General features: G+C 38.8%; 1 protein-coding gene and 1 long non-coding RNA gene across 2 annotated transcripts in view; one reads left to right on the top strand and one right to left on the bottom strand.

The window, feature by feature from the left end:
* The window catches only part of LOC126427306 (uncharacterized), a 60,743-nt gene extending 45,432 nt beyond the window's left edge, over nucleotides 1-15,311 (bottom strand). The window contains exon 1 of the long non-coding RNA XR_007576629.1: nucleotides 15,208-15,311. This is a non-coding gene — a long non-coding RNA (uncharacterized LOC126427306). The remainder of the gene's footprint in view (nucleotides 1-15,207) is intronic.
* The window catches only part of LOC126427304 (zinc finger protein 679-like), a 105,775-nt gene continuing 94,128 nt past the window's right edge, over nucleotides 15,308-26,954 (top strand). The window contains exons 1-2 of the mRNA XM_050089611.1: nucleotides 15,308-15,380; nucleotides 17,017-17,105. Coding sequence (XP_049945568.1) covers nucleotides 17,034-17,105 — 72 coding nt within the window. The 5' untranslated portion in view covers nucleotides 15,308-15,380; nucleotides 17,017-17,033. The remainder of the gene's footprint in view (nucleotides 15,381-17,016; nucleotides 17,106-26,954) is intronic.

The following is a 26,954-nucleotide window of genomic DNA, read 5'->3' as shown; positions in this document are numbered from 1 at the left end:
TGATTGGTGCAGTACAGCAATAAATTAATAGCTCAGAAATTTGCCATTTTATCGTCGCCAACAAGAGGAAGATAGAGCTATGTACATCAAGAGCCGTACCTGTGCAATGTTACTACGCAGCACCGCCTCACGCCACCTTCGACATCAGTAACAGGCAAAGTACTTTACTTAGAAGTGTATCACAGTATGAACCATCCTTCTTCAATCAGTGGAATATAAGTGTTAAATGTACCTTTGTGTTTAACCATAATTTTCCAATTTCATTTACCTCAGTAGGGTCCTTACCTAAACGAATTTATTCCGAGTAGTCTGATTTTTATTGAAGCTTGAATAATAGTAAATTACTGGCAATAGTATTGTTTTGGTAGTAAATTCTGAAAATCATTGTTAAATACTAAAGTTTGCACATATCGGTTTAAGAACCACCGCTTTGCGTGACCATGAGGATAAGTTTTCAATAGCATTTTTGAAAGTAAGATAACATAATTGTTTAACTGCAACAATCTTAACAGTATTTGTTCGAGTTACTTCTCCATGTCAAAGAAAGCCAGACAAATATTGGTGTTAGTTAAATGTTAACAAATAAAAGTCCTAAAGAAATGAAATCTAGTCGTGTTAAATAATAGTTTTAGTCATATGAATAATAGCTATAAGTTTAATATTTTTTTGTATCCTTGTTGAAACATGTGTGTGTTTTCTTTAAATAATTACTGAAGTATAGTGGTAAATTCCATAAGTAACAGAAAGTGGGATTAATAGTACTTACTGCCAAATGACCCAAGTAAATGGAAATTAAGTGGTTGTGTTTCAGTTACATAGTAAGTGAAAGCAGTTATTTATTCAGTGTCGAAAATTGACTTCTTCTTTTTGTGTGGACACTGTGCCCGATTTGGGCTGGCGGCCGTTTTATTAAGCGAAACAGTTTATTGTTATAACAGGCTTTGACTGATAAAAGGTTTCCAAAAGTAATTATTCTCACTGCTTTTCCCACAAACTGTATGATTCAGAGAAAAATAGTTCAATAATTTACCATTAGGTTGAACACGGTTAAAATCAGTCTCCGAGAGTCGATGGTTTGGAGTGTGCCTGTCACTACTTACTACACAGTTCTGACACTCCGAATCGCGGATCTTCCATCTTTACAGTTGTAGAACTTAAACGTTCTGGTACCGTATTGACGAGAACGTGAAAGAACCGTTGCATGGTACACATGAAAAAAGAACTTTCAGGGTTTCTCTTCAAAATGACATACGTATGATATCTGTACAATGTTTTGTTCTTGTGCAGGGTGTATACGTGGACAAGGAAAAAAAATTCCCGGATTTTTCACGGATAAAAATACACTTTCTCTCAGGTGAAAACAAGCTTTCTCCATGTTAAGTGGCAGTATATTTTCCCTTATCAATCCTTTGAATGGTTATGGTTTTATACATGGGCATAGAATTTCCTGGCACAATAGAAAATGAAACTCAGGGAAAAAGACAAGATTTGGAAATATCTTTCATGTGCAGCAACATGCATGCTGCGTATTTTCGTATTACAAAAGTATACATTGGAATTCCACCAAACGCCACATGTTACTTGCCAAATCACTGAAATCAAGATTGTGATGCGCTTTTGTAAGCCAGTCATAGCTCATGTCACGTGATCTCACCAGCCGATATTCAGAGCATAGGACACGTGATGTAGTCAGCCAGCAGCAACATCACTGCTAAGTAGCACGAACACACAAACAGGGAAAGTTAATAGTTTAAATTAGTATATATGGTGTTGCTACAAGAAAAGCAAAGCTGTCACATATAATATTGGTCTCTAAGGTTAATATGCTGCAAGAGAAGTTAAGCTTTCGCATATAATGTTGATCTTTTTTGAGTGTGTTGCACTTTGAGATACATCACACAAATGTGCCAGTAAAATTTACAATAATGAGATAAATGTCTGATCTTCAGAGTTCAAAATTCTTCTAAATGACTCATCATCAAAGAGTTGATTTTTAAATGAGTCAAACGCTCTTTAATTTAATAAATTCATGGCACACTCTTGCACATAGTTCAACTTACGTAGAAGGATATTTACTTTGAAAGTAATGCTTTTGAAACCACTAGTCGCAATATTTTCCCGTGACCTGTCAGAAATAGGTTTGTTTCACCAGTTGCCAGACAGCGCAAATAACAGGCGACACAGCTATCATAACATAGGAAGCCCGTATGTGCGTACGTGTTAAACACTGAAAGATCATACATTATGTCATAAAAGAAACAAGACATTAGAAGATAGTCCATGAGCATCGGAATTTCGTGAACCATATTAAAATGTGCACATTTAAAGTGCACACTCGTATGTCCAGATTTCCAATGAAGTAGACCTCAACTTGATATTAAGCTTTTCAGTGTGGCTTTGCGATGTAAATTTTCTTGGAGCACCAGTATTGTATTATATCATATTTGGTTCTTAATTATGGCATAATGTCATATGTGCTAGGGGGAAAAAAAAAAACCATGCACGTGAAATGCAGCGAACAGTTGAAACTAGCCAGCACTGTGGAATTAAACATTTCGTTTCAAATACATTGACTGCCACTGCAGAAAAGGTTAATAAAAGCCAAATTTCTTTAGCAAACAGACAAAAATAACTTCACTGTTCCACAAGGCAATTAATGCTTGACTGTCAGAAAGGTAGAAATAAAATAAAATCTGAAACTAATGCCATATTTTAGCCTTCCATAATTATGTGAATGTATTTTAATTCACTTGATAGCTCCCGGCCACAGACATCCGTTTTGTTTTGATTTGACGTGAGAGTACATGAAGGCGAAACAGCAAAATCACTAAATGTTGACACGGATCACGTGGAGACTACCCACTACAACTCTACTCTGACTGCTCTGCGCATCAGTCCCAGATCTACGATATTTGCGGACCGGATCAATACTAAAAAAATCGAATTTTCAAAAATATGTTCATTTTGTAGCGCACATCTTTCTGAAAAGTCTGAAGCATAAAACATGTGTGTTCGAGGAAATGTAAGACATATTATTTGGTCTTAAGTACGCCAAAGTGCAGTGCCATGCCTCTTGACAAATCATTCTTCTAACGCATATCACTGTATTTCGCTCTGTGGAATTGAAACGTGTATATTTTGTAATGGATGCCATCAAACTATATTCAGGACAGTGGAAATTGAAATGTCCTGTGGGGCCTCACCTGTTCCCAGTCAACCAGTTTGACAGCCTGCCCCTTTTCAAAAAACAAAATCTCACAATTAATAGCGGATGGGATTTTTTGTAATCAGGAGAACAAGAACTCTTCAGAAAATCTGAACTCTTTATTGCCTATTGGCTAATAACTTGCTGTTTTGTGTGACATAAAATTAAATATAGGATACATAAAACCAATAAAGACAAGAGGTAATCAAGAAATTATGCATTTCTTCAATCCTTAGCTCCTAGCGTTTTTTTCTCTCTAATCTCACTACAGCTTTACATGGTGTGCTTTCCTTTCTGGGACAGGATCTACGGTATTACCTCATCAAAGTTCGTGAAACGTTTTGCTACATGAAAAATCAAAATGTCATTATCTACAACTGAAAAAGCTGTTAACAGAAATAATACCCAAGACTGGTATGGTTTCTCGATCTGATTACATCTATTTTGTCGCTGTCTGCTAGATAAAACATAATAGGCCTTTCTAATATGTCAGCAGTTTTGTAACACACACCAAACAAACAACACTGTTTTGGCACCAATGGCCATTTTTATAACACTACAGAATATAATTCACAAAGTACCAATATCAAATGCCTATTAGGCCTACTACAAACAAAAAAACTTAATGTTAGGAAATAGTTTCACTTTCATTCATATGCACCAGTTTCTCAAGCATGAGACCGAAAAGTAGTATTACGAAATTTTTATATAAATTTGGGATTGTCTTATTCTCCCATAATTTGTCCCCGTTTCTTCTCCTTCCTCGTTCCACAAACAATCTTGTCACCACCAATTCTGTAGCTATTCGTGCCTTTGTCAAAATTTGTTCGCTGATTAGCTTCACTAACCCTGCCAGAATCACACGTTAGGTTATCCCGCAATTATTTTCCGGTTAGGCGTTTTACGTTTTTGTGCAACACGTTTTCCATGTTACTTCCAGAATGGAACTTAAGTGGCTGCTAGACGAGAACTGTGCTACTGGTCCTTACTAGTGTAGCGATATGGCCAAAAATTTTCTGCCAAAATTTCATTTCCTTTGATACACAGAGAAGATAATACATAATCTTTCTCACCTGTTATTCCTGACAGTTGTTTATTTCCACTCTGGTAGTCTGAATCTATGGATTTCACTAGTAATTATAACAACACTGATCTTTCACAAATCCAATCAGCCACATAATCAGACAGCAATTGGCATTCATCCGTTTGGCTTTAGTCCGCTCAGATCGTATAGCCCTGTCCCATCTACGGGAAGTTTATTTCTAGATGCGATGAGACATCACATACACTATGCATGCATTCAAAAATCTACTTATGATTCAGTCAGAAATCAACTTAAAATGTGTTCAAAAATGTTCAAAATCCAATAGGGATGCGTTTCAAAATCATATGAATAATCAATAGACAAACATGCGCTGCATGCTAGGCACTTTGTGATACAAGTTTTTTTCCTCAAGAATTTGAATTTGGCGCCCCCTTTTCCCGGTAGCATCTAGCTGCTTGATGCGACTGCTTGCACAGCCAACATCCACATTCCTGTAGCCAGAATTAAGAGAATCTACTACTCAAAAGCAACTCAACTGCGCATGCGCATGAGCCCGCTCATAACTGCTAAAACAAATCTAATGTAAACAGTTGTGACTTCACGCTCATCGGAGGCAATTTGTTGTTATGAAGCATTGCATAGTCTTCCTAAAGCCTTTGACACATTTTGCATTTGGCAGACACTTCCACGAGCACTGTGTGTCTTCGTTGTATATGGCGCATTTCCTTTGCAATTTAAGTAATTTTCGTTCTTTTTCTCTCGTTTATCTTATATTGTTGAAGTATTATTCTGCAGTAGTGGGGTACAGTAATATCCTTTGTTAGAGTATCAGTTCTTACCAGTCAAAATTACAAAAAATTAACTGAAAACAATCAAAAATACCTAGAATTCTAAAAAAAAACCGGCTGTCTCGGGTCGTATACACCTTGTTTATGTACGCTCGTTACAGTGGTAATCCCCAACAAAACCAGTTACAGAGGAAAAGCTTGCAGCATTTTTTGCAAGGATTGATGATATTTTCAATCATCTTGTCAAATGCAAATTCTTCACCATGCTCCAGCTACTATCAGATTCATGTAGCTATTAAAGATGGAGAAAAAGACAGCTTTTGTTGTACCCTGTGGGCATTATGAATATCAAAGAAAGCCCTTCCCCCCCCCCCCCCTGCCCCCCAAACACCCGCCTCTCCCCCTCCACAACATTTTAACATTTTGCTGATTTACTTTTAGGAGGTTTAAAGCCAACCATGTGACTAGTATACCTGGATAACACAGTTGTCTTTTCAAATTCAGTGAGAGAACATGCAAAGTAACTAAAAAACATACTAACCCATTTTAGTGATGCTAATCTAAATTTGAAATTCAAAAACTGCGATTTTGCACTATCATGATTGCACTATTCAGGCCATATAATTTTAGCATATGGTTAAGACCAGAACCACAATTAAAAAATGCAGTGAATGATTTTCCAGCATCGAGGAACATTAAAGAATTGCAACTGATTTCTCAGGTTAATAAATTACTATCGCCATTTTGTGGAGAACTATCTGGTCACCACAAAATGGCTTGCAAAATTACTAACGAAGGGAGTTGCTCCTGTCTGGACAATGGATAGCAGGAGGGCCATGTTAAAACTGAAAGACATTCTTAACAAGTGCACCTGTCTTGGGTTATCGGCATTTTGCTCTACCTTTAATCTTGTTGTGTGATGCTAGCAATGTCTCAGCTGGTTGTATTTTGAGTCAGATACAAAATGGTGAAGAAAAACCAATTGGTTATGCTTCACGTCAGGTGTAGCAGCTGTGCAAAATTACACCACCACACAAAATGAACTTCTGATTCTTGTTTTTGGCACCCATTACTGTCAGTATTACCTATAGGCATGACAGTTCACAGTAATTGCAGATCGTGTTGCTTTACAGTGCCTTTTGAGTTTAAAGGATCCCAGCAGTGGACTTGTTAGATTGGCCTTAAAACTCTGTGAATATGACTACATAACCAGACTTAAGCCTGGAAAGTTAAATCAGAATCCAGGTGCCTTGAGTACAAAAATTAAGAACCTGCAAGTAGATGATGTGCTTACTGAGGAATTAAAGAAGGCACAAGAATCCCGAGACTACTGGCAAGTATATACTGCGACAAAGTCATGAGTGTATACAGACACATCGTAATGGGGAAAGTGCCACAAATAAATTAGGATATTATGTTCAAAATTGTCTTTTTGCAGAGAGTGCAAGAACAAAAACCAAATGTACCTCTTCAAACTATATCTGAGGTAGCTGGACCTTTCAAAGTCTTAGCACTCTATATTGCTGGACCATTTGCCTTAACAGTAAAAAGTAACATACATTTTATCTGTCGCTGACCGTTTCTCTCATCATCTTATTGTGTGACCCACTGCAGACATGGCCGCTGAGATGGTTGTGAGAGCACTGGTAACTTATTTTGCACTACAATCTAGAAGTCCAGAGGCCATTATAGCAGACTGAGGGACAAACGTTATGGCCAATCTTATCATAGGGTCATTCCATGTTAAAGAGACTTTGTGACAAAAAAATTAAAATGACAATATTACAAATATAACCTTAAAAATGCCAAGTTAAAAGTACATTTGAATTCAACACCGTTACTTGGGAATCTGCCAGAGTGAGGTTGATGAAGAGGAGGATGTGAAAATAATGTTTCTGAAGTCAGTAGGAAAAAGTAAAACACTTTTTAAACTAGATGAAACTGATGTTTGTTTTGTGAAATTCAGTCAAGTACTATCTAAGGCAACAGCACCAGAAATCAAACAAGGTAACCGTTTGTACTATGAGTTCAATTTTGAATTGGATGTTGCTGGAAAAGTTTATTAAATGAAGTTTTTAAACCTATCAATAATAAGAAAACATTTTTGTCATAAATTTATTAGGCCTACAAAATGAGGTAAATGTTAAGTAAGTAACGATATCTTGGCCTAGTTGTACTATAAAATTGTAACAAAATTTTTTGTGTAATAAATAGCTTTATCCTTCAAATATGTTCTCTTAAATACATACTTTTATTCCAAATAAACTACAATACTTCTTTTCTTTTTATGCAATTGTAAGAGGTAGATTTATTCCTTCAAGAATCAAATCTGATGCATCTATGTAACACCCGTAACATTTAATGTAACGCCCGTAACAGCAAAAAAAATATATATACTGAGTTATGATGTCCAAATAATAAAAATTTATATTTCAAAATAAAATTTGGGGCAATACCTCTTGACAGTTGTTTTACAAGAATAAAAGCTTCATCAAGTTTGCAGAAATTAGAGAATTCCCTAACTCATAACAGGGACTAGGTCTACTTTTGGTAACACCCGTAACACTACTTTTTTGATTAATAACCAGGAGAACAATAAAACAATTCCAGTATCAACATTTCTAACATGAAATATAATGTAAGCCTTAAAAGTTTTCAATATTAAATTCAATAAATATTTTTCCTTACATTATTTTTCCTGATTTTAAGGTGTGTACATGTAACACCCGTAACTATGGAATTGCCCCATACAGTTATCTTGACTGTTTAAAATAAAGAAGTTCAGAGCTACGTCATTTCATTCTAAGAGTAATGGCAGGGTTGAACACATTCATAAAACAGTACCTAGAATCTTATCTTATAACATGATTAGCTTCCCCTCAGACTGGGATTGTCTATTACCATATGTGATTTCGTCATACAACACCAGGATACATGAAACCACAGTGTTGATTCCCTTTGAGGTTCTTTATCACCAAAAAATCCATTCATGTTTCAAGACCTATAAGCTGTCACCTGAAATGAATTCCAGCAAAGTGAAGTACATGGCTAAAAGATTAACATTTATTTTGAAGAGAATTCAGCAGAACAATGCAGCTGAACATGGAGACAGCTCCATAGTTGAAAGGATGCTAGGATGCTGATATACCCATTAGGAGATCATGGGATGTTATGACAAACTGCCATGAAATTGGGCAGAACTAAGAAATTTACGTGACCCTGCACTAGACCATTATAGATGCTGTATTTCACATTGCCTGTCAACGTTGAATTACAAATCAGAAGATTATAGCTCAGTTTGATCGCTTGACCAAGTATAAAGATATATAGCATCTACTGTAGTGGATCCAGCAAATCTCAGAAATGTTTAAAACAGATTTTGGTATAATTTACATTCTGTTACCCCATCAATTTACAGTCTAGGGATTATGCTGTACCCTGTTTACATAGAAAACATCAACCCAGTCACATATGTTGTCTGATACCCATATCACCATACTTTTGATAATAAACATTGGTGCAGTATTAAGTCGAATTGTTTTTATAAATCAGGAAATATTCCATCTACCTTATTCCCTCAATCTTTGTCTTTGAGGATGGTATGTGGAGTAAAACAAATAAATAAATACAAAAAAAGTGTAGGGGGGTGTTGTGTGATGGAGGTTTTCATAATTCGTGCTTGTTGGTTTGGAGGAGGTCATTCTGCTTGAAATAACTGTAAATATTTGTAGAGGTGTTATACCTCAACAGCATCTGAGTGTTGGTCCATAGGTTCAAGCGATTGCCACAGTATATCTCTTTTTTATTTTTAAAACCAGTTTTAATATAATATTTGAGTTTCCTTTAATACCTGTAGTATTTTTAATTTTCTTATTTGCTACAAAGGCCATACTTGTATTTACTTCCACTCTTTTCATCTGTAATAAAACATACGGCCTGATTTTAATTCCATTTGGTCTGGATTTTTTTCAACGCTTCTGATAACCTTTTTACATATTATTTGGTCTTAATTAACTCCTCTTGCAACTCCACTAACCTAGATCATGATCCCAGAGTTCTGCAGTTTATTGTCACTGTTTAAGAAGTTGTAGAAACATTTGTGTTTCTAAGGCCCAAGTGATCAAATGCAGAAGTAGCTGTATGTGCCCTGTGGTCTGAGGCTATTGCCCAAGTTTCCTAAGTACAATTTTATATATTCAGCATTACCCATTCTGTATAAGAGTACAACTCTTGATTCTTTAGATACTTTGGAAAGTTGAGGCGAAATTGACGTAAGATAGCACTTATACTGTGCATGCTTTTAGCGATGACATAGCATCACGCTCAAATCTTAACGACTTTTTTTCCATTTATGGACTTCTTTTTTACTTTCTGCTCTGTTGTGGTTAATATAAAATTAGTACCAGACCTAAAATTTTGACAGAGTTAAGTCTCTTCTTGGAAAGTTTTGTGTTGAAATTTCAATGCAAGCGAGAAAAAGTTTATTTTCTTCCAGTTATAAATTTTCTCTAGATTATTTATTAATGTACCATAAACCTTGTTATAATGTTGTATTTTTTATCTTATCTTGTGTCCTGTCTTACATTTGTAACTTATTTTACATATATACTCCTCTACTTCATTGTGTGCAGTAGTCTGTTACAATATCTTACTTATTGATAGTAGTAGTTCCTTTTACCCTATTACTAAATGTTTCACCTCTCCATTCACTTGTTATTTCAAAATAACTTCTTTCTTTTATAATCCCATGTTAAGGGTTTCAGAGTCTTACATGCTTACAGATTTGTTTTGTTACATTACTGATTAACAGAAAATTACTTCTGAAATGTTCACTTTCTATACAGAATGATTCATATTTTGTGTACATGGTCTCAGTTACACTAAAACAAACAGAGTAGTGTCAGAAATTTGACCCCATGTTACTTCTACAGTAATTGAAAAAAGGTAGATGAAATATCTCATGTATAAAATTTACTCTGTGAGCTATTGATTGATACTGTTTTATGGAGATAGCAATATTATGTAGATCAAAATATGGAGTGACATATGTACCAGGCACATCAATGCTGCCCCTAATGCATTGTGTACGTGCTGTGGTGCCAGTGATGAAAATGAAGTAGTGAGGCATGTCATTATTGAGAAATAGCATCTCATAAGAAATGGCAGTCAATTAGATACATTGTAGGCAACCTGATAAGAAAACTATGAATAATTATGCTGGAAAAATCAAAATGGTTATTATACAGGGTGTTACAAAAAGGTACGGCCAAACTTTCAGGAAATATTCCTCACACACGAAGGAAGAAAATATGTTATGTGGACATGTGTCCGGAAACGCTTAATTTCCATGTTAGAGCTCATTTTATTACTTCTCTTCAAATCACATTAATCATGGAATGGAAACACACAGCAACAGAATGTACCAGCGTGACTTCAAACACTGTGTTACAGGAAATGTTCAAAATGTCCTCCATTAGCGTGAAAGCGAGGCGACACAGAACTGTCTGATATTGCAGTCAATATTTGTTGATAATGTCTGCTCTTAGCACTTATGTGAGTCTGTATTTGGGGTTACAAAATCAAGTCTCTTTAGCAAGCAAGCTTAGATTCAAATTATTACTATCAGCTAGTTGCATTGTTCAGTGGTTGCCACCTGAGTTGCTCATTAACAGATACTAGGTGGTCAATTCACATTTCAAAATGAATTGATATCGTTGATTGGCATAGCACATATACAATGCATTAATTAATTCCTTCGAATGACACAGGCTTCAGTTAACGCAGCATGATGTTTTGTCTGTTGAAAATTATTTCCTTTAATATTAATGTGGAATACTACATCATCATCATCATCATCATCTTTATTGTTATTCTCATTGTCCAGGGATATGCCATACTTGGTTCACTTCTTGTGATGCTCGGTTCGAAATCATAGGACACTACAGTTTTTCCTTAACTTGGTTTTTAATAACACAGTTTTTTTTTAATATGATTCACTACTATGAATGGACACACTTGTTTTTGGGCATGATGCAGTATGAAACTAACCAACTGAGCTATATACAAAATGACAATTTCAGGGCCTACCCTCCAAATAAATATCTTGGCCAACCGCTGTCTCATCTGTCCTTAGTCCTTTAACTATTGTTGTTGAGTACTGTCTTCATGTTCTGCCGGTCACCAGGTACTTTTGACGAGTTTAAGCACAGCTTGTGGGTTTTCCTTGAGCGCTATTGATGAGTTAACTTAAGCCATCCTGCTGCCCCCTGACCACTAATGACAAGTATAAATGTGCAACTTCACAGGCAGCTGTGTACTGTTCATGAATTTAAGTGCACAATAGAGCTTTGAACCTATTTTTTAGCAGTTTCTCACAGTTCTGGCTACTAAGTTGGTAGTAGTAGTAGTACTGTGTCTACTACGATATTATTTCACTGCATTCAATTTTACTTCATCTTGGTGTTCATCAATGTTTGGGATTACAGAACTGTCCGATTCCACCCATATGCTTTGACCAATGACGTCACCAATATGGCGGACACGACCATTCACAATGTCTCCAATATGGCGCCTATGAGGTCATTATGTAAACACGATTACAAAATCCATAAATATAATCAAACTCACGGGACCAGTGCGGGAAATTGGGGGTTTTTGGGTGGGGACAAACTAAACACACACACACACACACACACACACACACACACACACACACACACACACACACACACACACACACACACGACAACATAAAACCAATCAAAATTTCCCCAATTCCACTACATTCACAATATTCACAGGAATCTGTCACTTCCCTTCATCTACATAGCTCAACCACAATTACCGATACCACAAAAGAAAAATTGACATCTAGAAAAATTGCAACACTGCGACTACACATACCATCAAAAATGGGAATCGGACACTTCACTTGACCTCTATAGGTCAACAGCAGCTCACAATACCAAAACACGTAGCTACGAGTCATTGGAATCGGACACTTCCCTTGACCTATATAACTCAAATACAACTGACAATACCAAAAAAATTGAAATAAAGTACTTCCCCTAAGATACATAAATCAACCACAAGTGCTGATAACGAAACACCAACCACCAACACATGCAGTAAATAACACTGACCCAACAACACACAAATACCCCACCAATCATCATAACATGCAAACAATAGATCCAAAAAAATGGCTACTTACCACAAAAAAGTTCCAGCGCTACATACTAGGTCAGCAACCCCAATCCCCCCACCTCCGCCAAACAAACAAACAAAAACACATCCAAAACAAACCAGCCCCCCTTCCCTCAACCGTAACCCAATTAAACTTAGAAGACATATCCATACCAAACAAAAGAAGCCACAAATTAAATTAAATGACTTACCACTCAACAAACAGCAAATGACACCACAATAACATAAACACAACACAAACTTAATTCTTAACTCACTGAAACCAATTTCTGTTCTTCTATAACAGTCATGACCGATAAATGCACACTTCAAGCAGTGATAACCAAATGAACCCAATACACCACATAATACACGGACCATACACACACCACTTGAGGACACCTCTAACTGCAACAAGACGACAGCTACAAACACAACACACTCATAAACTAAACTCCGCACCGTCATGACGTCACACACCACAACATGCTTACGTCACGGATCAAAGCCGACGGGTGGGATTGGACGCCTCTGTTGATCCAAATGTTTTTATCTTCAGCCCTTCTATTGAATATGTTGTTGTTGTTGTTCCCTTCTTATTGAGGAAGAAATTATGAAGCATGACAGTGGGGATGAATTATTCGATGTTGATACAAGTGGTAACTCCTCCACAGATTCTGACCATGACAGTCTTGAAGTCATGTACCTCAACAAGTGTAACATGTAGTCTTGTGTCAACAAGATGTAATTGATAGTCTGTCCGAGGAAGAAAGGGTGGTGACAAATTTGACTAGAAAAAAAATAATTTTAGTCCACTTAATCACGCATTTGAAGACTTGTCCTTAGGACACAGCAATCAGCCAGGGAATGATCCAAGCTCTCTGTCATTCTTCATGTTATTTTTCAGAGAAGATACTGTACTGACTAATACACAAACAGGAGGTTTGGAGTCCCTTGGTGTCTCTTTCACACGTGTGAAGTGCACAGGAGTGAAAGTACCGCATACACTGCATCAGACAGACAAAAATTATAAATGATCCTCTGTTTATGGTATTGAAATATTCATAAATCAATAACTATATTTCATACACTTGGATTTACATTTCTTTGAAGATTTTATTGCACAATTGGGCATAAAACAGATCATTTTCTTTCATTTCATGAACTGATGGTTTTAAAGTTTCCTTGACGTGTATGAGTCTCAGCTTTATCTTTAATAATTGTAGAAGCTGAAGAAATTAATTAAAATTTGTATCACAGCCATGACTTGAACCTTTTTTCAACTTTATTCAATTGACTGTATACATACAAATAGAGCACATTAATAAGAAATGACACATTATATTTAGTTTCAGATTTTCTTTTTAAAAATTTCTCCTTTATTACATTTTTGTTGACTATCTTTTCAGTGTTGGGAGTTCATTTTGGTTTTACATTTAGGTTATTTTTCCATGTGTGTGTTTTTGTAATGCTTTCAGTCTTTTTATGAAGTTTTTGAGTTAGGTTTGTTGACTTCTTTCCTCAGTGACGATTAATGGCAGCAAATAAACAGTTTTATGTTACTAGTGTAGGTCGGCTCAGTGACAGAGAGCTGTGACTTCTCTCCCCCGCCCCCCTGCCCGCACATCTAGTACAGAAAAGGCTGCCCCAGGTACCCCATCCTCACCACACCTCAAGGTGGCACTCTGGAGCCAGTTGACTGTGGCCAACAAAGCTTCCAGCTGCATTTGGACTGTGGCTAACTCCTCCTGCATCCGCACACAACAGACACAGTCCCTATCCATCTAGCTAATATGTGATTTACTATAAGAAACTTAAGGAAACCTACTGCCACACTAGGTTAACAACTACACTCTAGGTGGCAGAAAGGACACTCAACAATGAAAAACAATAAATATTTATGGTAGAAGCTAGATCTGGTGCTTATTTTGCTGCTAGGGCTATCAAATGGATACTACAGGAAAAAACAGTGACCTACAGTATACTGCTAGGGGCTATATAGTGAATGTTATTTATAAATGTTAAACAGTAACCAGCGGTAAACTACACCTACTGGTAATCCCTCGCATTTACAGTGTAAACAAACGTTTACGTACACGCGAAAATGGCCTAATAAAACTATAAAAACGGCTACATTCAATGTATCGAGTCGAAATGACACAAATAAACGTAAATACTGAGTATTGTACACTGACAGATGCAGGTACAAAACAAAACCTTTAGCTAACAATAAGAGTTCAGAATGAAAAGCACAAATACGCGTTCTACTTTATAGGAACCCATAGGCTCACAGTACACGATCACTAATGCCCACAACAAGCTAAGGAAAATAAGCAGACGCGAGGAGAGTATTAGATTTCTGCTAACTAAACCGTATGTAAGAATGGCTCAGAAATTTTATTGTAACATTGATTTACTCAGACATTTTAGTGTAACACTAATTTACCACGTATTTTACGTCTACTTAGCTGTTAACGCTCACAGGTTGCGCTAGTCAAACGTATGCAAGTGGCGTTAAGAGTTCACCGTCAGTATCACTTTTCCTAATAAAACTTATAAAAACTGCTACCTTCAATGTAACGAGCCTAAATGACACTAATAAGCGTGAATACTAAGCATCCAACACTAACTTAAACTGATTAACCCTCGTATTTATAATGTAAACAAACGTTCACGTACACGCGAAAAATGACTTAATAAAATGTATAAAAACTTCTATGTTCAATGTATCGAGTCTAAATGACACTAATAAACGTAAATACTGAGTATTGTGCACTACTTAATTGATGTTCCCGCGCATTTAACAACGTAATTTAAGAATGTAAACAAACGTTTGCGTACACGCGAAGCTGTCCTTCGCTTTTCCTATATAACGCAAATAAAAACTGAAACCTTCGATTTATCAAGTCTATTTCACACTAATGCACGCAAATACTATAGAAAATACAGAAAAAACTGTTAATTACATATCTCGTAACACTCACTGAAAAAGACGTAAAATTCTGCTGTTGGCCACACGAGCGACAAGATTCACACTGGTTTTGAATGCATCTGCTTGTTCTGCGATACTGTCACCCTTCGTGTACTCAGTACTGTGTAGTCACAAGTCAGCAGCAACCTCGTGGTGTTGTGGAAATTTGTGTGTGATATTCTCCAGGTAATTCATAAGCGTTTATAAACTGCAAACAAGAATAAGTGAAGAAATGTGTTTCGGAAGTAAATTAACATGGTACTTAATTTCTATCACAGTAACAGTTGAGTTTGATGAGCGTAATAGTTCGCGAATATCTTGTGATGACTCTGCTGTTTGAGGCTGCTGTCTTTTTTATGTTTTAATTTTTAATGAGTACATAAGGATGAGATTTTATTCTGTATTTAATTGTGATCACATCACCTATAGTGTGCTTGGTGACGGTGTGTGAATGTTGTAATTTTTCAGGTTATGTTCGTAAAACTAAATACCTGAGTTGTTAGTGCTTGTTTTTGGCCTGACCGTTAAAATCGCTACGTGTATCTTCGTAAAAGAAACGGCTGAGTGTGTGACGTGCTGTCAGGAGCAGTTTGTCTACGAAGTAATCTCCTCATATACTTCGTGGCTAACGAGAAAAGGCGGACAGTGAAATTCAAAGGTTCCCCATGTTAGTACGGTTATTTTGACTTACTTAGCAGTAATAATGATTGTGATGATAATTTTCTGTGATGTGATGTAGACACAAAGCGGCTCCAGATCTTAGGGCTAACGTAAGCATTTTTTAAAGTGCCCACAGTTACTACATCATTTCATGGTTTGAGTATGTTCGCATGAAAGGAAATGCTGCAATTCTGTTGCATATTGTTAGTTTTCACTGTGCTTTGATTATTCGTGTCGTTAGCATTCGTGTAATCATATGTAAATACCAGTTTGTTGTAGTGTGTGGGTTTTAATGGAGTTCTGTATAAGAGTACTGCAACATCATTTACGAACTGGCGAGATACAAGGTACAGATTAACTATAATCTGCCTAACGTAAAGCATTACATGTCATCAGAACTCAATAGATCATTCATCATATTTACAGTTAGTATGAAGTCGTTTCAGTAAATCAGTTTTGTTAGAAAATGCTAACCAATGTTTAATCTTGATGGTAATCAAGAATGAGAACTTCCCCATTGCAATGTGCAGTCTACAGTGCAGGTATTGGTTTCCTTTAATAGCAGGTAAAGATTCTAAAATGATGACGCTTCCTGTAAATTGAGCATACATCCGTGAATGAATACAGATGAAGTAAGTTTCAAGGTAATGCCTACGTTGAAAATGCATATTCACTGATAAACAATCCGTATATCCGGATTTTCTTCATGTCCCTATCACACTGAAATTAACACAATGAACCAAGTATAGAATGAAATATTTGATGTTGTTAAGCAATATCGCTGCAATCTATTGACTGCTGTGATTGTTTGTAATGCTGAAGTTAATGCATGCACACAAAATTACACATCTTCCATAATTGTCACAACAGGATGGTATCCATGAGCCAGTGTTACAAAGAAGCAGTAGCAAATTTAAATGCTCAGTTTCCATTGCGTGTTATTTTATGATTGTTCTCACTCTTCATGACCTGCAAAATGTGAATGAGTTTATATCAATGAACACACTTTTCCTCAGCCACTTTGCATCTGTTTCCTGTGTAATCACCCATTTACTGCACGCAATATATGAGTGACAACACTGCCTTTGAGCTATACCTCATGGTAAAAACAGAAACTGAGTGGGCCAAAAACTTTTCTTATCTGATTGCTTTTTCTTTTCAGACTGTAGAACTGAAGCGATGGACCAGGATCCAACTAAGTGGATAAAAAAAGATGAAACTGATGAAGTACAAACTGAGTTACACTTCATAGTAAGTGGCTTACTTGTATTTCTTAACAGGGTTTCATTAATTTCTGTGTGCAGTGTGATGCGTGAATACATACAATTGATGTCATACAGCTGGAAACATGAATAATTCGGTTTACTAAACTGATGAACTTACTGCCTTAAATATGACATTTTGCACAGTGCATTGAAATAAGCCTTGTATTAAACCTCACATAGAATTGAGCAAGAGTTCCAATTTAACGTTTAGTAAACATGCAAAACTCTTTTAGTGCACAACCCAATTATACTGATAAACTGGTTGCCATAAAGTGGGTATATTCTGCTCTGATACACTTCTTTTGAATGACAACCTTAATGTGCAACTTAAGAATGATTATGACTGTAGTGAACCTTAGCAGTGCCATTAAATTTATAAATAGTATGGCTGCAGTTAATGCATTATTGCAGTGTATCGTGGTATGGAATGAGAATTGTTTACTTTGAATATGTGAACCATACGTAAGTAGAACTCTCAGCAGTAAAGTTAAATTTCAGACAAATATCACATGGAAGCATAAATTGTTACACGGCAGAATGAATTTGTATGTTGGCAGCAAAGTTTTGATGAAGCCATGGGGCTACACATTAAATATTGACAGGTTTGTCCATAACCACTTTCTGCATTTGCTGCACATTGTTACTCATATTGTTTGTGAAACTGTCACAATGATACAGTTACTGGTGTAAGTAATCTTACATATACATGTCACTTGAAATCTGATGTAGTGCAACCAGTTGTAGGGTATTCACCTATCAGCAGCAAACAAATTCACTTGGTGCCACTAGTATTTTTATCCTGCAAATGAGAATTGAGCGCACTGACACAATCACGCAAACTACTTGTGAACTATCTGTGCTGAAAAAATCTGTTTCAACATACATCTTGAGTGCAACTGCAGAAGTACTGGGATAGCATTAATGCAGCATTTGCATTTGAATATATGTGAGTACTTCAATATATATTATACAAACTATGTGAACAGCTTGCAATTCATTTGACAAGCATTATCACAGCAGTAATCCTAAACAATCACTGTGAGGAAATGATAGGAAAATAAATATACTAAATTTTATTAAATACAGTAAAAGAGTGGTCAGACCCAACACAGTTCAGGCTTTGACTTTGAACCCTGATGTAATGATGGTTTGGCATTCAGGATGATATGTATGCACAACACACATCATGTAAATGAAGAGCAGTTTGAAGATCCATTGACTTTGGACCTAAACTGGAGAACTATTCAAAGGCTACAAGGTTAAAATGTGGTTCTAGACCCACTCCCCCCTTGTAACATTGGTTGTAGTGGGAGTCTGATTCATAGTGCATCTCAAGGCTTAGCCTATGTTCAAAAGTGGCAGTGTGGCAGTGAGCTGACAAAGTCTAGAAATGTGAAAGCCAAGTAAAGGGTATGGTAACAAATTGATCAGTAGCACAGCCTAATGTTAACCAAAACATCCAAATGGTGCCCATAACGTAACTTTTTACCTACAAGAAGTCTTCTCATACTCTGTGTGCTATGTTAGTCGATGAACTGAACTTCCCTATGACCTTAACATTGTATCAGTTGAAAGCCACCTTATTTACCAAATTAATTAAATGTTAATTTTTAATTGGTGTATATTTTGGGCATGAGCACATGCTGGAAAGTAATGACACAAAATTTCTATTCGGAAATTATTGAAGCATTTTAATTAAAACAAACTTAATATTTAACATATTTATTCTTCGTGCTTGTATATTTATTTCAAACATAGTCTCCTTGGCACTGAACACCTTTCTCCCAGTGAGACACCAGGTTGTTGGTGTTGTCACTGTAGAATGCTTGACTTTGTTGGCAGACCCACAGCCTCACCTACACTTACACTAATTCAGCACTATCAAAGTTGAGTCCCTGAAGGTGTTCTTTAAGTTTTGCAAACAGTTGAAAATTCATTGGCTCAAACCGGGTCAGTATGGAGGATGATCAATAATAATGAATCAAAGGCGTCAGACTGTTGCAGGTGCAAAAAAAAAAAAAAAAAAAAAAAAAGAAAAAAAAAAAAGGTTGTGTATGGTCTGGCATTGTCATGCTGAAGGAGAGGTTGCCCCACATGTGTATGAACTATTTGAAATGGTGCTCTGTTGTCTGAGGGTTTTGTCACATGCTGACACAGTTAAATAACACACACACACCCTGCGGTTCAGAACTGTTCATCAGGAGGGTGCTGCATACTGTGTCAGCAAAGTGGTAACATCAACAGTGTCATATGCATGACAACTGATATTAAGAACAGAATCAAAATTTTGGAGGCATTATTTTCTGGCACACCCTTGTAATAAATTGATGCATTTTACAGTTGCCTAAAATGTTGCAGAATGGTTCCCTTGGCATTGCCCAGCATCCACTTGGAAGTCATAATACTAAATCCATATACACAGCAGCCAAAACATTATGATCACTGATCTACTGTCAGTATAAACTCATCCAGGTAATAGCATCTCACCTTGTCTTCTAGTCAGACACACACACGTTGTATGGAGTATCAGTGAGCATCTTGTCTTGTTGTAAAATAGGAAATGCGCACAATCTGAGTTTGACCAAGAGCAGATTTTGATGGCCTGAAGGCTTGGTATGAACGTTATGGAAGCTGCGCACCTTGCCGGGTGTTGAAGTAGTACTATGGCAGTTGTCTTCAACACATGGCAAAACAAAGGTGAGACCATGGCCAGACGTTATGGGGTTGGCCAAGTGCTCCTCATCACAGATGGTAGACATCATAGGCTAGGCAGACTGGTAAAACAAGACAGGCAACAAACTGTGGTGTAACTAACATCAGACATTAATGCTGGGCAGAGTACAATTGTGTCTGAATGCACAATGCTCCAAACACTCCTAATGATGAGTCTGTGCCGCTGATGACCCACGCCATGACATCGACAACAACTGAAATAGGTATGTAACTATTGGCACTGGATGTTGGCACAATGGCCGAGCACTGCGTGGTCTGATGAATCCTGATACCTTCATCGTGCCTTTGGGAGGGTGCATTTCCGTCACCCACAAGGGGAAGAGCCTCTTGACTCCTGTACTGTAGGGGCCTCCATTATACTCTGGGAAACAACTATGTGGGCACCCATGGGTCCAGTGGAGCTTGTGTGAGGCACTGTGTCACAAAAGAAGTATTGTAAACTGGTTGCAAAGCACATCCACCCCTTCTATTGTTGTTGTGCTCTTCAGTGGCAAGACTGGATTGATGCAGCTCTCCATGCAACTCTATCCTGTGCAAGCTTCTTCATCCCCGAGTAACTACTGCAACCCACATCCTCCTGAATCTGTTTAGTGTATTCATGTCTTGGTCTCCCTCTGATTTTCACCCTCCACCCTTCCCTCCAATACTAAATCGATGATCCCTTGATGGCTCAGAACCTGTCCTACCAACCAGTCCCTTCTTCTATAGGGTGTCGCACGAAATGTGTTACCATTTTGTTTTTGAATATAAACTTTATTGTCAATACAATCCGAAAGGAACATATGCTATAATGAAGAGCCATCCATGGAGATTTGTTCTAACTCAGTACATGCTCAATATGCCCACCATTTTGTTTCCCAACTTTCTTCAAAGGAACGCTGAAGTTAGTGAGTACCCTACAGCACATGTCTTCCCTAATTTCACTGAAAGCTTAAAGAATAAGTCTTGTGAGCTCCATTAAATCACGTGGACAGTTCAGGAATTTTTTTCCCTTTAGGTACCCCCAAAGAAAAGAGTCACATGGATTGAGGTCTGGACTATTGGGGGGCCAATTTTGTCCATCATTGAAGCAACCTGGAAACCTGAGTGAAATGATCCGCATGTCGAAATGCTTGTGTAAAAACTCCAACACAGTGTTTGCAGTATGTGGCCTTGCTCCATCTTGCATGAATCACTGTGTGTTGAAGGGCAAGGCAGTAGCAAGAAGCTGTGGAATGAATCTATTGCGAAGCATGCTCAAATAACGTTCGCTGTTCAGTTTCTTCAAAGAAAAAGGGTCCAGTAAGTCCGTGACTGGAAATTGCTGCCCACGCTGTAATCCTCGGAGCGTAATGTCATTCATGAAGCACTTGTGGGTTTTCAGTGGCCCAAAAGTGTACATTTTGTTTGTTAACCACACCATCTAAATGAAAATGCGCCTCATCTGAAAACCAAACGTTGTTGAGAGTTTCTTCCCTATCCTCCACCCACTGAGCAAACGGTAGTCTCTGCTGCTTGTGTTCTTCAGTGAGCTTCTGTGCACAGGTCATCTTGTATGGGTACATGTGGAGGCCACTTTTAAGAATGCATTGAATGGAGCGACTGGGTATTCCCAGTTGCACTGCTGCCTTTCTACACAATTTCCCGGGACTTCTCTGTACAGCAACTCGTACTGCTTAAATATTCTCTGGCGAACAAACAGGCTTAGGCCGAGGTCGCTTCGATTCCAATACTGTTCCTTCCTGTACAAATTTATTGTACAACCCGTGAATGGTCTTCTTGCAAGGGACCCATTGTGTGTTAAACTGTTGTCAAAAACGCCTGTGAGTCACAACAAGGCTTTTCGTTTCATGAAAAAGTAACACAATTGCCGATCGTTGCTGTGTTGTCAGTCTTCCATTGTCAGCCATTGCTGGTTACTAGTCTCCTAGTGGCAGTATCGTGAATTACATGTCATTTCGTAACTCATTTGTTTATCCAAGCTCTGCTGGTACTGCTGTAGAGATCCCAGCAGAGTATCTAATGTGTGGTGTAAATTGTAAAAGAAACAATTGGTAACACATTTTGTACGCCACCCTATAGTTAAGTTGTGCCACAAATTCCTCTTCTCCCCAATTCTATTCAGTATCTCCTCATTAGTCACATAATCTACCCATCTAATCTTCAGCACTCTTCTGTAGCACCACATTTCGAAAGCTTCTGTTCTCTTCTTGTCTAAACTATTTATCGTCCATGTTTCACTTCCATACATGGATACACTCAATGCAAATACTTTCTGAAAAGACTTCCTGACACTTAAATGTATACTCAATGTGAACAAATTTCTCTTCTTCAGAAATGCTGTCCTTGGCACTGCCAGACTACATTTTATATTCTCTCTACTTCAACCTTCGTCAGTTATTTTGCTCCCCAAATAGCAAAACTTATCTATTACCTTAATTGTCTTATTTCATAATGTAATTCTGTCATCATCACCCAATTTAATTCGACTACATTCCATTATTCTTGTTTTGCTTTTGTTGATGTTCGTCTTATATCACTCTTTGAATGTGCTGTCCATTCTGTTCAACTGATCTTCCAGGCCCTTTACTGTCTCTGACAGAATTACAATGTCATTGATTAACCTCAAAGTTTTTATTTCTCCTCCCTGGATTTTAATTCCTACTCAAAATTTTTCATTTGTTCCCTTTATTGCTTGCTCAATATGCAGACTGAGCGACACCAGGGATAGGCTAAAACCCTGTCTCACTCCCTTCCCAACCACTGCTTCCCTTTTGCTCCTCTCCTTTTATAACTGCCATCTGGTTTCTGTACAAATTGTAAACAGCCTTTCACTCCCTGCATTTGACGACTGCCACCTTCAGAATTGAAAGAGAGTATGCCAGTCAACATTGTCGAAAGGTTCTTTAAATTTACAAATACTAGAAATGTAGGTTTGCCTTTCCTTCATCTATCATCTAAGATAAATCATAGGGTCGGTATAGCCTCACGTGTTCCAACGTTTCTACGGAATCGAAACTAATCTTCCCTGAGGTCAGCACCTACCAGTTTTTCCATTCGACTGTACAGAATTCATGTTAGTATTCTACAGCCACGACTTATTAAACTGATACATCGGTAATTTTCATGCCTGTCAACATTTGCTTTCTTTGGGATTGCAATTATTATATTCTTCTTGAAGTCTGGGGGTATTTTGCCTGTCTCATACATTTTTCTGACCAGATGGCAGAGTTGTTTCAAGGCTGGCTGTCCCAAGGCTATCAGTAGTTTTAATGGATGTTGTCTCCTCCCAGGGCCTTGTTTCAACTTATGTCTTTCAGCACTGTCAAACTCTTCACACAGTATCATATCTCCCATTTCATCCTCATCTACGTTCTCTTCCATTTTCAAAATATTGCCCGCAAGTGCATCGCCCTTGTATAGACCCTCTATAGGTCTCTTCAGTATTCCAGTAGGCAGTGTTTGTCTTGCCCCTAGTCATATATGCCTCAACATCCTTAAATTTGTCCTGTTACCATCCCTGCTGAGCCATTCTGCACTTCCTGTCGATCTCATTTTTGAGACGTTTGTATTCCTTTCAGCCTGCTTCATTTACTGCATTTTTATATTTTCACCATTCATCTATTAAATTCAGTATCTCCTCTGTTACCCAAGGATTTCTACTAGCCTCATCTTTTTACCTACTTTATACTCTGCTACTTTCAATAGATATCTCTCAAAGCTACCCTTCCTCTTCTGCTGTATCTCTTACCCATGTCCTTGTCAATGGTTCCCTAGTGCTTTCTGAAACACTCTACAATCTCTGATCCTTTCACTTTATCCAGATCCCATCTCTTACAATTCCTACCTTTTTGCAGTTCTTTCGGGTCTGGATAGATATCTGCTTATTACACATTGCAACCTTCTCCAAATGTCGGCGGTATCTTTCAGTCAGCAGACAAGATTGGCCTGTATGCTTTTGTGCTGCATGTGTCCCTTCATGCTTCCACTTCACTATCTCATCAGAAACAGTGGACGTAGGAATGTTCAGGAGTGTGGAAAGATCGCATACAGACATGTGATACCAATGACACCCTATCACCTGACCACATTCAAAGTCAATGAGCTCCGCGGAGCGCCCCATTTTGCTCTCTCACGATGTATAATGACTACTGAGGTCTCTGATATGGAGTAGGTGGCAGCACAACGCACCAAATATGTAAAAGTAAGTTTTTGGGAGTGGCCCGAAGCTTTTCAGCACATAGTGTATGATGAAGTTGTGCTCTATGCAAAATTCTACCAGACGGCTTCCTCTTTCATTCCTTACCCACATTCCATAGTCACCTCCTCCTTTTCCTTCTCTTCCTTTTCCTACTATTGAATTCCAATCCCCTATGTCTATTAAATTTTTGTCTCCCTTCGTTATCTGAATAATTTATTTTATCTCATCATACATTTCTTTAATCTCTTCATCATCTGGGGACCTAGTTGGCATATGAACTTGTACTACTGTGGTAAGTGTGGGCTTTGTGTCTATCTTGGCTACAATACTGCATTCACTATGCTGTTCATAGTAGCTTACCCACACTCCTGTTTTTTATTCATTTTTAAACCTACTCCTCCATTACCCCTATATGATTTTGTATTTATAATCCTGTATTCATCTGACCAGAAGTCTTATTCCTCATGCCATCAAACTTAACCAATTCCCACCATATTTATCTTTACCCTATCCATTTCCCTTTTTAAATTTTCTAACCTGCCTGCCTGATTAAAGGGTCTGACATTCCATGTTCCAATTTGTAGAACATAAGTTTTCTGTCTCCTGATAACGATGTCATCCTGGAGATCTGAATGGGGGACTATTTGACTTCCGGAATATTTTACCCAAGAGGACACCATCATCATTTAATGGACAGTAAAGTTGCATCCCCTCGTGAAAAATTATGGCTATAGTTTCCCCTTGCTTTCATCCGTTTACAGTACCAGCGCAGCAAGGCTGTTTTGGTTAATGTTACAACACCAGATCAGTCATTCATCCTGACTGTCGCCCCTGCAACTACTGAAAAGACTGCTGCCCCTCTTAAGGGACCACATGTTTGTCTGGCCCCACAACAGATACCCCTCCGTTGGGGTTGCACCTACGGAACGACTATCTGTATTGCTGAGGCACACAAGCCTCGCTACCAGTGCCACGGTCCATGGTTCAAGTTAGGTCCACTCCTTTGTGACGATCATGTTTCCCATTGAGTAAACGTTTAAGTGTCAGGAAGTCTTTTCTGAAAGTACACTCCTGGAAATGGAAAAAAGAACACATTGACACCGGTGTGTGAGACCCACCATACTTGCTCTGGACACTGCGAGAGGGCTGTACAAGCAATGATCACACGCATGGCACAGTGGACACACCAGGAACCGCGGTGTTGGCCGTCGAATGGCGCTAGCTGCGCAGCATTTGTGCACCGCCGCCGTCAGTGTCAGCCAGTTTGCCGTGGCATACGGAGCTCCATCGCAGTCTTTAACACTGGTAGCATGCCGCGACAGCGTGGACGTGAACCGTACGTGCAGTTGACGGACTTTGAGCGAGGGCGTATAGTGGGCATGCGGGAGGCCGGGTGGACGTACCGCCGAATTGCTCAACACGTGGGGCGTGAGGTCTCCACAGTACATCGATGTTGTTGCCAGTGGTCGGCGGAAGGTGCACGTGCCCGTCGACCAGGGACCGGACCGCAGCGACGCACAGATGCACGCCAAGACCGTAGGATCCTACGCAGTGCCATAGGGGACCACACCGCCACTTCCCAGCAAATTAGAGACACTGTTGCTCCTGGGGTATCGGCGAGGACCATTCGCAACCGTCTCCATGAAGCTGGGCTACGGTCCCGCACACCGTTAGGCCGTCTTCCGCTCACGCCCCAACATCGTGCAGCCCGCCTCCAGTGGTGTCGCGACAGGCGTGAATGGAGGGACGAATGGAGACGTGTCGTCTTCAGCGATGAGAGTCGCTTCTGCCTTGGTGCCAATGATGGTCGTATGTGTGTTTGGCGCTGTGCAGGTGAGTGCCACAATCAGGACTGCATACGACCGAGGCACACAGGGCCAACACCCGGCATCATGGTGTGGGGAGCGATCTCCTACACTGGCCGTCCACCACTGGTGATCGTCGAGGTGACACTGAATAGTGCACGGTACATCCAAACCGTCATCGAACCCATCGTTCTACCATTCCTAGACCGGCAAGGGAACTTGCTGATCCAACAGGACAATGCACGTCCGCATGTATCCCGTGCCACCCAACGTGCTCTAGAAGGTGTAAGTCAACTACCCTGGCCAGCAAGATCTTCGGATCTGTCCCCCATTGAGCATGTTTGGGACTGGATGAAGCGTCGTCTCACGCGGTCTGCACGTCCAGCACGAACGCTGGTCCAACTGAGGCGCCAGGTGGAAACGGCATGGCAAGCCGTTGCACAGGACTACATCCAGCATCTCTACGATCGTCTCCATTGAGAATAGCAGCCTGCATTGCTGCGAAAGGTGGATATACACTGTACTAGTGCCGACATTGTGCATGCTCTGTTGCCTGTGTCTATGTGCCTGTGGTTCTGTCAGTGTGATCATGTGATGTATCTGACCCCAGGAATGTGTCAATAAAGTTTCCCCTTCCTGGGACAATGAATTCACGGTGTTCTTATTTCAATTTCCAGGAGTGTATTTGCATTGAGTGTGGCATTTTTCATGAAAACAATGCACCATTTCACAAGGCCAGGAGTGTGATTGAGTGGTTTCAGGAACACAGTGGTGAGTTCCAATTGATGTGTTGGCCACCCAACTCGCCAGCCCTGAACCTGGTTGAACAGATATGGGATGTGATTTAACATAACGTCAGAGATTATCCCCCCTTCCAGAATTTATGGGAATGAAGTGGCCTGATTGTATAAATACGGTTCCAACTTCCTCCAGTGATCTATGAAGGCCTCATTGCTTCTGTGCCACTATGTCTCCCTACTGTTGTCTGTGCCAGAGGTGTACATACCAGCTTTTAGATGAGTGATGATAATCTTGGGCTGATCAGCCTATGGCAGTTACCATTATTGAAAGAAGGTTGTATTATTGTAATGATTGTAATGATTGTAAAGTACCTAGC

The sequence above is a fragment of the Schistocerca serialis genome, chromosome 11, assembly GCF_023864345.2.
Source record: "Schistocerca serialis cubense isolate TAMUIC-IGC-003099 chromosome 11, iqSchSeri2.2, whole genome shotgun sequence".
NCBI classification, from domain to species: Eukaryota; Metazoa; Arthropoda; class Insecta; order Orthoptera; family Acrididae; genus Schistocerca; species Schistocerca serialis.
This window is presented reverse-complemented; position numbering and strand designations above follow the sequence as displayed.